The sequence below is a fragment of the Rhopilema esculentum genome, chromosome 20 (genome assembly GCF_057945365.1).
Source record: "Rhopilema esculentum isolate cy_ngs chromosome 20, ASM5794536v1, whole genome shotgun sequence".
NCBI classification, from domain to species: Eukaryota; Metazoa; Cnidaria; class Scyphozoa; order Rhizostomeae; family Rhizostomatidae; genus Rhopilema; species Rhopilema esculentum.
In genome coordinates, this window is record NC_142834.1 from 9,673,391 (window position 1) to 9,689,771 (window position 16,381).

Consider the following 16,381-nt stretch of genomic DNA (forward strand, 5'->3'; position numbering starts at 1 on the left):
TGTCTGTTTCCTCGTTGCAGTGTTGGCATCACTATCCAAAATCAACGAAGCTATAGAGAATGGAGACCCAGCTGTAATTCTGGCATGCTTGCAATTGCCTACAGCTAAGCTCAACAATGTGAGACAAAAGAATGCAGAGCTATACTCAATAATTCTTCGACAAGCGAAGAAGGAGAAAGCTGAAGTAAGCATTCATTTTAAACTTTCCAACAATTTGATGCAAAAGATTTTATAATACTCTTCTTGTTCGAAGCCTAATGCTGTCTGGAGACTTTAAATTTAAATTCCAAAAGGGCAAAATTTAGAGCTTTTTCCAACTTTCAGTTTTGATGTGTTGAGATGACGCTAGTTTCGCAAAAAGCACTTTGGCAAATCAACACTAGATACTACCTTTCAAATCCTCCCATATTCTCATGCATTGAGTAACATAATATGTAAATATAGAATGTTACTGTGAACTTGTTAGCTACAGAGTGCGCGATAACATTTGTACTGAGCAAAACACGCTTTGTGGATCGCATTGAGCCTAGGCAAACTACTAGGAGCAATCCAGATTTACCTATTAAAGCGAAATTGGTTTTTAAGTATGCTCTTACTGTTTGCAGCGCCTAAATGAAGCTGGAGTCGAACTGTGGCATGAAGAAATTCAACAATGTGTAGACAAGGCCAATATGATTGCTGAAGATGGAGAACGATGTAAGTTATCTTTCTTATATTTAGAATTTGTGCCAAAAATTATCGAGAACACACTGGTTAAACAGAACTCGTTTGTAGTTAGGTTCCAAGATATAGACATGAAGATGCAGTGGAACTGGCTTGTCATAACGGTGTGGGCAAAGTTGTCAAGACAGTTGATTTGTGGTCTCGAAGAAAGCAAGCGTCAATTGACTGGTTAAATTCAAATTGGTGAATCAATTGGTTTGCTCAATTTTATCGGAATTGTACAGCTTGCTGAAGATTAGGGATTTTGTTGCTTATCCAGTCATTTTTTGTTCTTGTGACACTATGGTACAAATGCCTTGAGGGTATCTTGTAGATGATTAAGATATGATACTGTCCATCCCAGAATGTGATAATTTGCGATCATGATTTGCAAAAATCGAGAGTAAACTATTTTGAAACGTGTTTTTTTTCGCTTTTTATTTAAGCCTATATAATTTTGTTTTATCCGAAACAAGTATGTTTAAGGAGAATATTTTGTAAGGGTGAAGAATTTCTTTTTGAATTCCCTCCCCCGCTACCGTTCTTGTTTTTAAAGAATAGTACACCTTTCAAGCATTTTGTGTGCTACCGCCTTTATGATAAAGGCTCGTGAGTTTTTTGTAATCTTCATTGTGGGTTTCATCGTCTTTTTTAGTGTCTCTTGGTGTTCTCACAATCAACGAAACTATAGACAAAGGTGATAGTGCTGATTTGTTGCTTGCTTTGAAACACAAAAACGTTGCGCTGAGGAGCGTTACGCCGGAGTGCGCTCAGCAGTATAGAGATGGGCTTAAGGAGGCGAAAGACCGCAAAGATGACCCAAGTAAGTTTTACGAGGCCCCAAAAAATGTTTACTTTTCTAGCACTTAATGCGGAGATGTCCGAGTTACGTGTTTTTTAGTACTATACAACTTCTTGCCTGATGTTGCTCAAAGCTTCCCTTTGCATATGTCAGTTAGGTAGCCAAAAGATTTATAAACATGCCTATTTGGCAGAAGATCAAATAAAGAAATTTAGAATGCAAGCTCTGCCTTTGCCATTTGTCCACCCTGCAATAAAAGGGTTATGCTGCCGGTGCAAGGGAAGGGAAAGGCAGGGATGAAAGGTACTGTTAGATGTTTGCCTAGAAGGAATGTCCCTACATACTTTTCCAATCTCCCAATCGAATAGAGATCACTGTTTGTCTCGTTTCCCTTAAAATGTTTCTGATTAAGATTCCTTGATGTTCTATTGATGAAATGGTGACTTGCATCTTATAATGAATATCGTGAAAAACCTACTGCTTTTGCCAATAGACGTCTTTCAATGCTAGAGCAGTTAGCTCATTTTATTGCTAATACCAATATTTTGTGGAAAAAGAATACAATTAATCCAAGATAATCACCTAAATTATCCGTCCCTATTGCTGTGGTCTAATTCATTTTTTTAACGCTTTCGATATAAATGGTTCGAGTTTGGAAGGCCTGTTTTCTGGAAGACTTAATCAGTCCTTGTAAGCTATTTGTTTAATCTGGCGTTCAAGCACTGACCGTATTTTCAAAAGTCTGTATTTAAACCTGGATTTTGACAAGATTTCTGGTTATCCTAGGTTGGAACGGCTGGACGGAACATAGACTTCCTCAACTGTACACATATTACCATAACGTTCTAACCAAAGACTCTTGTTGGAAGACGCCTGCCGACTACAATCCGGCAATTGGTCATCTTAATAGAGAGGAAATTCAGGTAGAATGGTGTTTTTTAATTTACGTTATTTCAAATTTACGTTAGAAGCCTTAACCATCGGCGCTATGTCGCTAATCTCTCCATTTTTGATAGATTGTGCCACGGCCATTGCTCTCAGGAGATCAGAGCTATGACCCCCGTCCCCTGAGACATACACACAATACAAGACACTTTTCCAGTGCTCACCCTTTCCAAGTCTCTCTGTCTAAGGCACGAACTCAATCCCATAACTCTTCTTTTCTCCCTAGATATTGTGAACTTTGGAATTCTCTCCCCCCTCTACTGTTTCTCATACACTTACAACTTTTTATTCAAAACAAAAATAAATGACTTGTTCTTTCCTCTCTCGCTTCCTAATCCTTTCTCCCTTTCCCTTGTTAGGGCCTAGCTATAGGCTCATGAGCCTTTCCCTAACATTATCAACTAGAAAAACCATTCTATTGTAATGCTGTTTTAAAGTTGAAAGTTAAATCGTGGACATGGCGAGGGAAACAGGTCTGTTGAGTCGTCAGCTAGCCAGAGAAAGGTTGATTGTAAAATGGCCGTTCTCGTTATGAATGTAAAATGCGAATGGCTATCGTAAATTTTGTTTCGTTATACCTTATATTGAGTGTGATTTTTACTATCGTTTCATGGTTGATAGTATTCTGTTATTTTGTTGTATTTTGATTGCATTCAATTGTGTGAAATAATTTGTATATATTTAAATTTATAATTTTTATAATGTGCTTGCTTGCTCGTCTTTTCTCCAGAGCTTAAATCTTGTTCTGCGATTATAAGGTTATAAAAGAACTTGAAATTCTAAATTACATTCTCAAGTTAAAAATTGCTTGCACATATTTAGGCCATTGTTAGTCAACTGACGACAGATCATGACAGAGATGTTTACTTGCGAGCAAATGAGCCGTCGGTGGTGAAGATTCAGTCCCAGTGGAAAGGACACCAGGCAAGAAAGGCTTACAACGAAAGAAAGCATTTCCTAAACGAACAACAGCCGGCTGCTGTTAAAATCCAAGTAAGAAATTTGATTACATTTTCATTTGATTGTAGCTAAACAATATTGGGTGTTGATGTAGAAATTTTCTTCAAATCACAAATTGTATATTTTTTCTGTACTAAGCGATGATAGGAGCGGGACGTCTTGAAAAGAATGTTGGGGTAAGAACTTGGAAACGTTGGGGAATTAAAAAGTGGGTTTGGTTTGGTTAAAATACCCATAGAATGGTAGGAAGAAAAAATGGCATTTTAAGGAACTGTGTTTAACCCTGATTCGTTTTAAGTAAGCTCTCTGTGTTTTAAATGAATGGGTTGGGTTTTTCTTACAGGCTGCCTGGAAAGGACATGCGCAGCGAAGGAAGTATCTTCAGCGACGTGACGAATTAGAAGGTGATATGAATGCAATCTTGAAGGTATGTTTAAACATTCAATGTGCTATTTTGGGACTGCAGCAATGAACGTCTCTCCCTGAAATCTTATATACAATTTAAACTTTTTCAAGGAATACAAGTATATTGATAATTATAAAAATGACGTTTAATATGCATATCAAAAAATTAAACAGCACTAATCAGATTGTGTGAAGTATTCTTTGTTCGTGTGTATTTTTTGATATTCCGTGTTCCTTGATAAAACCTGGAATTGTTATGTTGTTAATCGTTGTTCTATGCGCTCTTAAGCTACTGAAGCAATTGTCATTTAGCTTTTCAAAGGGGACTATACATTTATGTCAACAGAATTAATGTTCATGTATTGATGTTGATTTGGTTTTAAGCACTTTTAAGTAAAGATTATGAGAGAGTTGCTGTCCAATTGGTTATTTTGCCATGAATAGCTTAAAGGTCTACAAAAAGCATACACACAAAATTGCAAACTCGGATTCTCTTAAAAAAAGAAGTTTTAGAGAAAGCTGCATAGGCTGTTCCAGGCATTGCAACATGTGCTTTTTCCATTGAAAAAGAGAATTCGAGTGTGATGTTTTTATTTTAGATCCAGAGCATTGCCAGAATGTATCTTGCACGCAAGAAATACTTATCCCGCCTGCAGTTCTTTAAAGATCATGTAAGTAAAACATGTTACTGATGAAATTTTTTAATTGGATAATTAATCGATTGTTGATTTGATTTGAGTGCAGATGTGTACAATTGACCTTATTTAAGTAATTATTAGAAAAGTTGGCGACACTTGTATGTCTTAAGGTCAAAAAGTGACTGGTCAAGTGGAAATTAACTCTAAGAACCTCATTAGAGATGTACAAATACCTATTTGTTTCTGTTCTATAAAACATTTTTAGGTCTTGATAATTAAGTCTTTCCCCGTATTCTACCGTTAAGCATCATGAACAGAAATGATTCAGAGTCGGTGCCGGTTGCTAAGATTTTGTTTTCATTATTTGGTGTATAGAACAGGATGCTTCTAAGTGTCTAAAGCATCGAGCACTTTAAAACAGACCGGTAAAGAGTAGTTTTCGTTAGTTAATGTTTAGTTATTTCAATACTAGAAGCAAATCATTTTGTTATGAATCCGCTCAATTCAACTTGAAAGATTCTTATCTTAAGAGATACAGCAAGCATTGAAACTCAGTGTGACCCTATTAATAATTATTTTTATTTAACATGATGTTTGATTTAAGCATAAGAATGAATTTTGGGCGAAGTTTCTCGTTTGCTGCATTCCTGCTATGTACAAACCTTTTGATATCGTTCTAGATCAACGATATCGTCAAAATACAAGCGTTTCTTAGAGCAAATATGGCTCACCATGACTACAAACAGCTGGGTAAACTACTTCTTGTGTTGTCTCTTCTAATTAACATTTCTGTTTCTTATTTCATCTTTTAAACTTTGGCGCCCATAGTAAGTGCTAAAAGTAACTGTTGGAATAACAAACCAATGATATTGCTTATGATTTGTAGATATTTCTATATGCCAAAACAAAGAAATTGAACAAATATTTTTAGTTTTTAGTACGACTAAATTCTAGTATATTTAAAGGAGTCCATCGTCTAGATACAAAATTTTCTTAAGTGAGCATGTTACTCCTAAAGTCATAAACGTTACAAAGACTCGAAACTTAACGCTTAAAAGGAAAGTTACAAGGCATAACCCGAAGTTTCTATTAAGCCTTCGTGTCTATTGCCCTTTCCAAATAAAGATAAGACAGTAGATTCACATTTATACTTAAAACTTTCGTTTACTTGCCTTTCTTTGAAAATCTTCACAAGCATTCTTTCACTAAATGACAAGATACTGTCCCTATTAAGTTCTGATATTGAAGTTTTTTGTATTCTAATAGTTGCCCTGAAAGATCCCCCAGCCAGAACAGTTAGAAAGTTCCTTCACTTGCTGGAAAACGATCATATTGACTTCTCAGAAGAGTTGGGTGAGTCATCTGATCTGTTTTTTTGCCATGACCTAAAGTTTCTCTAAGCCTCATTTCTTTGATATGATTTTAGTTACTGCTTGGTTTCATTTTCAAATATTGATGATTTTCCTAGGAGATGTACTGTAATAGCCTGTAATATACATTATGTATGTTTATCAGTTTCAAAACTGCTTTGGAGATTCTGCTAATGACTGCCAGAGACCTTCGAACAATTTATAGGTTTAACCTCTGGGTTACTTTTATTTTTTAAGACTGTTACCATACCTTAATGGCATTTGATATGAAACGCCTGTGTAGACCATTTACAAAACAGCATGTCAGCCAATAAAAAGCATCAATTGAAAGTATAAAAACGAAACATTCAGTTATATATAGCCGCGAGGGAGGCAGAGTATGTTGAACTCCGTCACTGAAGGAGAAAAAGCTCTAAAACTTACTGAACACGCCAAAAACTTTGGAAAACAGCCATTGTTGTTTAGAAGAATTAATGTTTTGTGACAATATTTATGCAGTGTTCACGTTCCTCAGAACCTTGTTTATTGAAAAACGTACCCTAAAAGTTTCCATAAAGCTCTACATTGTTTAGCAGCGAGGCTCTGAAACTTGCATTGGTCACTTCGTTTTGAATAAAGGGAGAATGATGTCAATAAAAATTGAGAAATTAGCATAGTGCCCAAACACTTTTGGGGGGTTGGGGGTTGTATTAATGCGTTTATCCTTCCTTACTACATCAAGTTCTAAGTTCTAAATTTTAAACAATTTTAAGTCTAGTTTGATGACTTGTAGCTCATTTTGACAACATTAGCTATTATAAGTTTTGTTATTCAACTACTCAGCGCTTTGAGTGAAACCCCAAACAGCAGCTACCCCCCCCCCCCTTTAGTTTTGTTGTATATATTCTTTTAAATGGATTGTTTATTGTAAGTGTCCCTCATAGTGTAAACACGATGACACGATGTAGTTGTTTTAAGTTGATTAAAAAAAAAGTTTTGTTATCTCCATTTCTGAAATGCAGTAAATATAAATACCTCTTTCAGAATTGCAAAACCTGAAGGCCCAGGTTGTAACCGACATCAGGTCATTGTCTAAAATTGAAAATGACTTAAACACTATGGATATCAAGATTGGATTGCTCGTCAAAAACAGAATTACCCTGCAGGTTAGATTTTTCACCTTAAAAGACGATCTATTTGATTTTAAGTGAAATTTTATATCAAGCACTTATTTTAAAACATTCTTAATTTTGAGGCGTTGTTCAAATGTTTAAAAGTACAGATGGGCGATGACGTGATAAAATCTATGTTTAGAACTTGCAATAGATGTTGCTTACTTTGCCCTTTCAGCGTTATTTCATGATGTGCATTCAGTTTATGTGGTCAAAAGTCAAAATTTCTAGAAAAAGTTTTTTGGCGTTAAATTTGAAAGCTCTATTCTTGGCGTTTGGTTTTTGCGCAGCGAGTAATTAGAAGTTGCCCTCGACTCTTGATAATCAAATGAGCCTTTCATTTTACATTCACTTTGTGGTTTCTCAATTGTTTGTGGATAGAAAAAAAACATCGCAATTTTATGATCAGCGTAAAACCTAGAAGTGTTTTTAGACAAAAATTTGGCTTCAAAATTCAATATTTTGGAGGTTAGGGTGGAGGTTAGGATTTACATTCTCAGTAATTGCACTTACATTTGTTATCAAGCTTCATTTTAAAAGTATTCATGTTGTGTTTATATCAGCTGCCTTTGTGTTCATAGGATGTAGTAATGCACGGGAAGAAGCTTAAAAGGGAAAAGGGCGACATCGCCAAAGCAACGCAAGCAACGTCTGGAATCAAATCCTTGAGTAAAGAAAAAAGAGAGATGCTGGAGGTATGGTTATTCATTCATAGCGAATTGTAAGCTGTCAAAACAGCCATCTTAATAAACATTGTTTTTCTTGAAGGGTCTATGTAGTCATTTGTATTATTTTGTGTTGATGAAAATGAGGCGAAACTGCCATAAACGGGAAGTATTTGGGATGGAAGGGGCTTGAAATTGAGAAGAGCAAAGATTTGCAAATTTACTTTGACGGTGGGCACTATTGTAAGGAATATTTTCTTTGCAGGAAAGTCATTATTAGCGACCCACTATAGTTATCATTTATAACTATTATAAGGTGTTTTTTGAGGAAAACTTTGTTTTCACCTTGAAGACCTTTTTAGACAGTAATAATTTTTTTCGTTGTTTGGAGATGTTCATGATAGGGAAGTGTCTGCCATTAGAAGATGTCCTTTATTAAATGGCTTCTTTTAAACAGTTATTAAAACCAGTCTTAGCATCAAAGTGCTATCTATATTATGAAAAAGATTCTACAAAATAATTGCAGTTTTGTTAATTTTGCCCCTCCTTGCTAATTAATTTTCCCATTTTTGTAATAAATAGTGAAATGAGAAATGCATGTTACATTTTCTTAAATACCATTAGAAATATTTATTTGAATTGCAAAGCCGCTTATATCACTGTCAGTTATATCCTTTGTTTTAACTCTCATATCTTTCTACTTCTTTGTTAAGTTCATATTAACCCTGAATTTTGTGAAGGAATGGATTTTGTTTTGTAGGGCTACCAGCATTTGTTTTACTTGCTTCAAACAAACCCCTCATACCTTGCTAAACTTATATTCAAAATGCCACAAAGCAAGACGACTAAATTCATGGAGTCTGTGATTCTTACACTGTACAATTATGCATCCAATTCACGTGAAGATTATTTGCTGCTTAAATTGTTTGAGACTGCACTGAGAGAAGAAATCGCGTGAGTATTGATATTTGAACAAGTGTCTAACGATATCTTGGTGTAGATACCCGTATTGCATAGGTTTATAATTGATGCAACATACACAGCCAGTTACTTATGTTCCATATACTATCCTACCCTGTTGCGTCCCTAGCCTATTTATTCCACTTCATTCCCTTTTAAAAATATTAGTTCATTGTAACTGGCTAACGTAATCGAAATTTACTTGGAACTTTTTTTAACTGTGAATTATGTTAGATCCATCATTGAAAAGTAACTTAGCAGAAAAGTTGAAGAAAGAAATGGAACTTTTTAAACCTTTCTTTATACTCTTTTTATGTATCATAGAATCAATCTTCTGGTCATAGAAAATATGTTATAAATTTTTCGACATAATCCGAGCTCTTAGATGCTTGCATGTTTTGAAAGCTAGTGCGTATTTTTTTCTCAGCATTAGATTTCCATATTTTAAATGTGACTTGGTATATTTATGTTCTTGCAAATTTCAGGTCCAAGGTTGATCAAATTGTTGAGATCATAACAGGAAATCCAACAGTAATCAAGATGGTTGTCCATTTCAACAGGTAGGCCCTCGTGATTTCATTATACTGTGTCACAGAAGGATATTTTTTATCGTTAGTGACAATGATTTTCTGCGGCCTCTCTGCAAAATTTCGTTTTTTCTTATGCCTTTTTAATAAGTAACAATATGTGCCCATTTGGCTATTCTAAATTTTATTTCATCATTGTGTGTGTGTGTGTGTGTTTGTCCTTTAATAGTTTTTAAGAGCCAAGTGCTATCACTTCTTTCTAGGGGTCAAAAGGGTCAGAGCTCACTTAGGGATATTTTACAGCCACTTGTCAAGGAAATCTTAGATGACAAAAGTTTGAGTATTCATACCAGCCCGGTTGACGTTTACAAGCAATGGATTAATCAAACGGAAACTGAGACTGGCAAACCAAGTGAACTTCCATATGACGTCGACAATGAAACTGCAATGAAACACCCTGAAGTTGTGGCCAAAGTCGAAGCTTCTATTAAATGCTTGCAGGTGGCCGCTGATAAATTCTTGAATTCGATCATTAAGAGCACAGATTTAATACCCTATGGAATGAAATACGTGGCAATGACACTGAGGGAGGCTTTAAGTGAGAAGTTTCCGCAAGCAGGAGAAGATGATATTCTCAAGGTAAGGGCAGAAGCCATGTAAAAACCAATTAAAGTATGAAAATAGCAGAGAAAGAGAATAAAACACTGAAGGGATTTTTGTTCTAAACTGTTCAGAAGGAGGATGGATAAGAGTGTCGGAAAGGCTTTAGTAACTTGTGCTTCCACATTTTCTTTAATTTCATTCGCTATTTTTAAGTCAAAACTTGCATATATTGAATAGAAGCTTACTTTACGGTGGTGGAACATTTAAGTCGCGTTGATTCCAATCAAATTCAAACTTTTCAGAATTTGGCTAATAGTGATGAACTTGCTTTCTTACATTCTTATAGACTTGTTATGCCCTTCAGTCTATGAGTACACTCTGGCAAGTATGACATATCACCAAATTTCCAATAAATGGGACACCATCAAAACTTTGTTAAGACCCCTTCCTCGATTTATTTATAATTGGCTGACTATCCCTTTGTGATTCCTTTTAGGTTGTCGGTAACTTGATTTATTACCGTTACATGAATCCAGCAATAGTAGCTCCAGATGCTTTTGATATTGTTGATCTGAGTGTCGATCGTGGGCTGACGTCAGACCAGCGTAGGAATCTTGGATCGATTGCAAAGGTATTGCAATATGCTGCTTCCAACAAGATGTTTGGTGGAGAGAACGCCCATCTTAGCTCGCTGAATCCATACATTGCACAAGCTTTTAATAAATTTAGGTGGGTGCAGAATTTCTCTAGCATGCTAAATCATCCTTTTTCCGGAGTGTTTCTTTTCATAGTTTCATGGTTTCTTGGTGCTCATTGCCAATTTCCCTATTTCTCTTTGAGTACTTTCAATAAGTTTGCATCCTTCATGTTACCCCCCCCCCCAACCCCCGACATATTTTGAACCTTGAGATGTTGGGTTCTAGGATTATCAGAAATTCAAAGAGTGGTAGGACTGCGAAGATTGTTTTCACTCACTATTTTCGTACTATTAACGATGTCAGCTCAGGCTACCACAAATTTTGTTGATTTTTTGATTTGTTGCTTTGCTCACACTATTCTTCTTTCCTTTTATTCATCATATTCCCAGTGGTCTTGCTTATACTTGAACTAGACGGCCAGCATGGTTAAGATTCCTGTGTTTCAAACTTGCATTCAAGGTTCATCTGTTTTTCAAGTTTTGGCGAATTCTAGTTGGTAATTTTTTAGCCTTATAAATTGATGTTGTTTCTAAAGGAATTTCTTCCGGGCAACATCGCAAGTCGAGGATGCTGAAGCTCATTTTGGCATTGACCAATACAGCGATATAACAATGTTGGCCAAGCCAGTTGTCTACATAACAGTGCAAGAAATTATAGACACACACCAGGTATGATCCTTCGTTCTTGTTGTTTAAAGCTGAGGTATAGGTGCTTGGTGAAAAATTGAAGACAAGAATATCTCTCCGAAAATTCTGCTTTTGAAGTTTTTGAAGATGTTTCTAATGAATTGCATGATAAAAGTTTAAAGATCTACAATGTTCTTTTCTTTAAGTCTTAGTTGCTTCATAATGCTAGAAATACCACCAAAATCATAATTATTACAAATAAGACATTATTATGATGCATATAATTCTATTATTGTAATGCATATATTTGTTAACTCAAATATCATGTCTGAAAACTCTTTATGCAATATGAAAAATAAATTAACATAATTTAGGATATTTTTGACAATAACTCTGCAGCATTCAAAAAGACAGTTTATATATTTTTTCCTCTCAGTATTTTGCTGTTAAGATTTGATGAATAAAAACTTCCAAAAATGTTGATTTATTTCTAGCTGCTTCATGAACACATGGACAGCCTTGCACCTGATGAAGATGATCCCCTCAGGGACATCCTTTCGGATATTGGTGAAGTGCCAACAGTGGAGGATATGATTGGTAATATCTGATATACTTCGAATTCTTTTTTTAAACCACACAAGTAATCTTATGTTGTGTGCAATTATCACTTTGGAGATTTAGGCTGACCTTCTTATAGGTGTGTCTCAATCTACCTTTCATGAAACAAAACTTGCCAAAGGCATATGAAATGTAACATTTAACAGTTTATTTCTTTCTTTTTTGCGTTATCCATATTAAATTGTATTTACAACTACCAAAAAACCAGTCGAAGACTATGTTATGCATTAATCTTTCTATTATTGGGATTGGGATTTCATGAATAAAAAAATTTGGCAGAGATGCTTAAAGCTTTAAAGTGTACTGTATATAAGAGACAGTGTTTAAGAAAAGTTTATGATCAGTTTGTTGTGACCAAATGCTTTTGCAGGTGGCGTGAAAGCAGTTGATGGCGAAGACAACGAGCAGCAACTAGCGAGAATGGCCAAGACTGAAATATCACTGACTTTGACAAACAAATTTGAGGTGCCTGATGACGATGACTCCGATATCAAAGCATTGTTTGTTAGGTATTTACGTCATCTCTTTTAAGGACTTGTATATGCTAAAATGTTGATAAACGTGACTGCTATTTCCTGGTAGTTTCTGTGTTGAGTTTCCGCTTTTATTGTGAAACTTCCATACAGGTGGGACCAGAGTTATTGTCTGCTATGCCCACAGAATTCTAGGACTATTTTTGGACATGGCAGTTATTTAGGAAGTCACTAATAATGGAAGTTTCATTTCCTTGTATCTTTTAGCTAAATCCAATCCTGCAGTTGAGTTCTGAAAAGATTTCTACCAGACTTTTGTGTTCATATCACGTGTTTATCTTCGAGTAGTAAATTTAAACTTTCTTGCTCTACAAAAAGTCTTAATAGATTCAAAGGCTGTTACGACTGTTAGAGATGAGGAAGGCATCTGGCAAAAATAGTCTTTCGCTAAGTATGTAGCTCTGGTATACATTGACTGCTATATGACGTCATCTTACATTTTAGAACCAAGAAGCTTATTGTCGAGGTCATGCGAGTGCAGCATGCCGAAACATTGGTTCAAATTCTCGAAACTACTTCGAATTCAGAACAGGTAATGTGACTAGTATCATGTCTGTATCTAGTTATCATAGATGTTGTTTGTTTTCGGCTAATACAAGGTTGATATAAAGTGTAAGTTATAAGATGGACATAAAGAGGTTTACTGTTGAATGGTTCATGCTGTGATTGACTGCTTGGCTTTTCTAGGAGCCATTAGACAGCTCTCAACATATGTTTGTATCAGTTTTCTAGCTAATTTTGTGACGTACGAAATCGAAATCGCAGTTTTGTTACGTTCTGTAGTTCATAATCAAATATGCCTTCATTTTTACATGGACATAATTTACTTGAATATCTTAAGGGTCTTAACGCTTGCTTTGAGGTGCTTCAAAAAATGTTTATTTATGAACTTAATTGTAAAGAAGAGTCGGCTAGATTTCTAATCAGTTACGCATTTTAAATTCAGGAAGCTGAACATCAACGTATTATGAAGCAGAGAGAAAGCATAGATAAAACAAAGCAGGCATCCATCAGAAGATCTGCATCGGTTCATGGTGAAAGCAGGTTCGCTATGCTATTTGTGTATTTCAAAACGCAAAGGAAGCCTTATTGAATGCTTTGATAGCTACTGCTTTCCATTTAAAATAAAACCTATATCCAGTAATCTAATTTTACGACTGAAATTTAGATCTTGTACATGAATTCCCGTGCCTGTTCTTTGACATGATTTTTTTCAATTGAAGACCTTTAAGGACATCTAAACGTAAATGGAAGTTCGGCTCGTAAAATGCATGTATTTTTTCATTTTGCAGGCTCCCACTTGAGGATATCAAAAAGAAGATTTGGAGAAACCTAAAGCTTCTAGAAGCACAGGGCCTAGTCACAGCGAAAAATGATTATCAAGATATCGTCAACGCCATTGCTAAAGTATGGATGATATCGAGCTTTCATATTTCTTTCATTATGTTTCATATGTTTCTATATAGAATCAGACTTGTAGCTCCATAGATCGGTATCATATGTTACTCAATCGGTTACAGGAAATTGACAACTGATACACTTCATGTGCTATTGATAGACGCTATCTCTTAAATAGCAACCTTAAAAGGTCTGTGTGATTTGAAAACCTGTCCATGGCCAGATATTATTTGATTGCTTGATCTCTTTTCAAACGTCACATGCAAGACTGTCTGTTGGAAAGTCATTAAAGTTTCGCACGCCTTGATAAAGTTTCTCTGAGAAAACAAATGAAGCAGAACAGTTACACTTCTGTTTCTCTTTGTTTATTGCCAGAATCTACCCGTATTTTTGTCTTATCTATCCCACCTACGATTGCGTTTTCTTTATTTTGACGAGTCAAAACTAATAGTGGTTGTTTTGTGTATGTCGCTGAAAAGGGAATCTGTCACATCCAGAGCTTAGTTAAATATGTCTCCTTGACCAGCTGGCCTTGCGGCTATGCAATGGTTTCATTCTCCTGAAAGCATGCCGAGGTGTTATGTCCTTTGTTACATATTTGTGATGACATATGTGTGACATTTATCTTTTTGCAGACTTGTGTGAATTTTCAGAAATTTCACTGCAGCCCATCCCACAAGCTTCTAGAAAACGCTTTCCAAATACATGATTCAATTTTCTTCTCAAACCAACTTTTTATCTAATCCTTTTTTATGTTAAAAATAAATCCATGACGACCATTGGATTACATTTTTAAATGAAATATGTTGATAAACTGATATCCAAGACTTAATGGCTATTTTATTATAAGCTGCCTGTCGGTAGAAGTTATATCCGTATTATTTCAAGGAAAAACAATCTTAAGAAACTAGTGGTTACTTTTTCTTGGCCATTTGCTCACTAACTGCTCATAATTTATCAAGTTTATCGCGATTAGCTAATTACGATGTTTTTTCATATTACTTTGGTTGAAGCGGCAATTATTGCAATGAAAATTCATAATGAATTCCTTTTGTCTATTGAAGTCATGTTTATTGGTTTTATTTGCCGCAGACATAAGTCCAGTTGGTCTAAAATCAAACCAAATTTAAGGAGTCTGTTTATTATTATAAAGAGGCTTTTATTGCTTTGATAGCCAGCCAGCTTGTCTCACATTCTATTCTATTAGAAATGTATAAAAATTCCCCTACATTTTCATGTTCAAATGGCACTAAAATGACTTTGTTATTTGCTTTTATCAGCTGTTGAAATAAGTTCCATTTTGATGTACATCAGTAACGTGGCGCTTTCGTGTCAGCTGAGACGTTAAGATTTCCTGCATGTTTGCTTTATCCTTTCCATAATTAAAGAATGGCCATTGTTTTCGATTGTTAGAAGGCCCCGCCCTTTTCTATGCCCTCTTTCAAGGATGCTTGTATTAAATTCTGAAGCATCCTCCTATCTTACCTCTCGAAAGCAAGATCGTTGATTATTTTCTATTATGATCTCTATTTTATATCAAACACCAAGAAAACATCTGGCCAGATATCTCAATTTGACTGCAATCCCATCCTTGTTATCTTAATTGATTTGCTTTCGTCATTGAAAGCTTTCGCCAATTCAGCACTCCCCACAAGGTGGAATATTTCTAGTGTGTTTGTACCTTGCTTTGGATAGCAGGGAATCTCAATAAAATCACATTCGAATTTGCTTGAAGGTATTTACAGTGTCTCAAGATGTTTCTGTAATTACTCATTATTTCGTGACTTCTCAAAACTAATGTTATCATTTGTCCTGTTTTTCCTTTTACAAGGATATCAGGAACCAACGCCGATATAGACAAAGAAGGAAGCAAGAACTGAAAAAATTAAAGGAAACAGTTGACAATTTAAACCGCAAAGAAAAGTTTTATGAAGAACAGATCGATTATTACAATCAGTACATTAAAGTTTGCCTTGACAATCTGGCCAAAAAGTAAGTTTTAACTTTTTGGATTTCGTGCAGCACCTAGATTCACTCTTCAATAGAAAGAAAATGTAAAAAATGCTTTTCTGTCCCATAAGGAAGGGACCCTTAATTCCGCAAACATTACGAAAACGTCCCCGTAAGTAAAAGCCTATTAATGTAAAAGCCCTCCCCATGAGCCCCCTCCCCCTCACCCCGTGTGTTATACCCAACGGCTTTTCGAATAAATAACGCTAATACCGTAATACCGTAGAAAAAGTGCAAGTGAGGCAACGTTTTCACAGCTTTTTCTTATTCCTTTCCCCTTTCCCCCCTAAGATTCCCTCGGTTATGAGCCTAACCTTCGCCCATTGCATGACTGTCTAGCAATGTATTTAATTCCAATTTAGAAAGTCTTAATCTCTGCTCGACGTCTGTTTCTGTCAGTTTCGTTTTTAGCCTTTGTTGAAAATATCTTTGATTTTGCAAGCTGTTCCTCGTTTTTTTAGAAAAAATACCAAAGCCAAAGCCAAAAAGGGCAAAAAGGAGGAGAAGATCGTGAAAGGCTCCATTAAGTACAGTGGCCAGAAATTGTATGAAAAGGGCGTTATTTTAGAGATCGAGGGACTACCGCAAACACAGTAAGTATTTGGTCTGGAAGACTTCATTCGTTTATTTCAACTCTCGGTTTTGTTGTGATCTCAAGTTGGATGTCTCAGAGCTTAAACTTAGCACTTATTTCTGTTGATAGCATTATTAGATCAAGTTTGTATAGAAAACTTAACACAATCACCATAGATGACTTTTACATATATAAA

At 35.5% G+C, this 16,381-nt stretch overlaps 1 protein-coding gene across 3 annotated transcripts in view; it reads left to right on the top strand.

The window, feature by feature from the left end:
* Window positions 1–16,381, top strand: part of LOC135687303 (ras GTPase-activating-like protein IQGAP1) — a 54,601-nt gene that overhangs the window by 32,003 nt on the left and 6,217 nt on the right. For 2 of the 3 annotated variants that reach the window (XM_065203833.2, XM_065203832.2), the window contains exons 17-39: window positions 21–184; window positions 606–696; window positions 1,358–1,525; window positions 2,291–2,427; window positions 3,272–3,442; window positions 3,753–3,836; window positions 4,414–4,485; window positions 5,133–5,202; window positions 5,719–5,805; window positions 6,846–6,967; window positions 7,555–7,668; window positions 8,399–8,592; window positions 9,084–9,158; window positions 9,389–9,764; window positions 10,225–10,457; window positions 10,962–11,094; window positions 11,547–11,649; window positions 12,041–12,179; window positions 12,648–12,735; window positions 13,150–13,247; window positions 13,496–13,610; window positions 15,433–15,593; window positions 16,073–16,204. In XM_065203833.2, the coding sequence (XP_065059905.2) occupies window positions 21–184; window positions 606–696; window positions 1,358–1,525; window positions 2,291–2,427; window positions 3,272–3,442; window positions 3,753–3,836; window positions 4,414–4,485; window positions 5,133–5,202; window positions 5,719–5,805; window positions 6,846–6,967; window positions 7,555–7,668; window positions 8,399–8,592; window positions 9,084–9,158; window positions 9,389–9,764; window positions 10,225–10,457; window positions 10,962–11,094; window positions 11,547–11,649; window positions 12,041–12,179; window positions 12,648–12,735; window positions 13,150–13,247; window positions 13,496–13,610; window positions 15,433–15,593; window positions 16,073–16,204 (3,127 nt within the window). The remainder of the gene's footprint in view (window positions 1–20; window positions 185–605; window positions 697–1,357; window positions 1,526–2,290; window positions 2,428–3,271; window positions 3,443–3,752; window positions 3,837–4,413; window positions 4,486–5,132; window positions 5,203–5,718; window positions 5,806–6,845; window positions 6,968–7,554; window positions 7,669–8,398; window positions 8,593–9,083; window positions 9,159–9,388; window positions 9,765–10,224; window positions 10,458–10,961; window positions 11,095–11,546; window positions 11,650–12,040; window positions 12,180–12,647; window positions 12,736–13,149; window positions 13,248–13,495; window positions 13,611–15,432; window positions 15,594–16,072; window positions 16,205–16,381) is intronic. The other variant, XR_010516182.2, reaches the window with a different exon arrangement.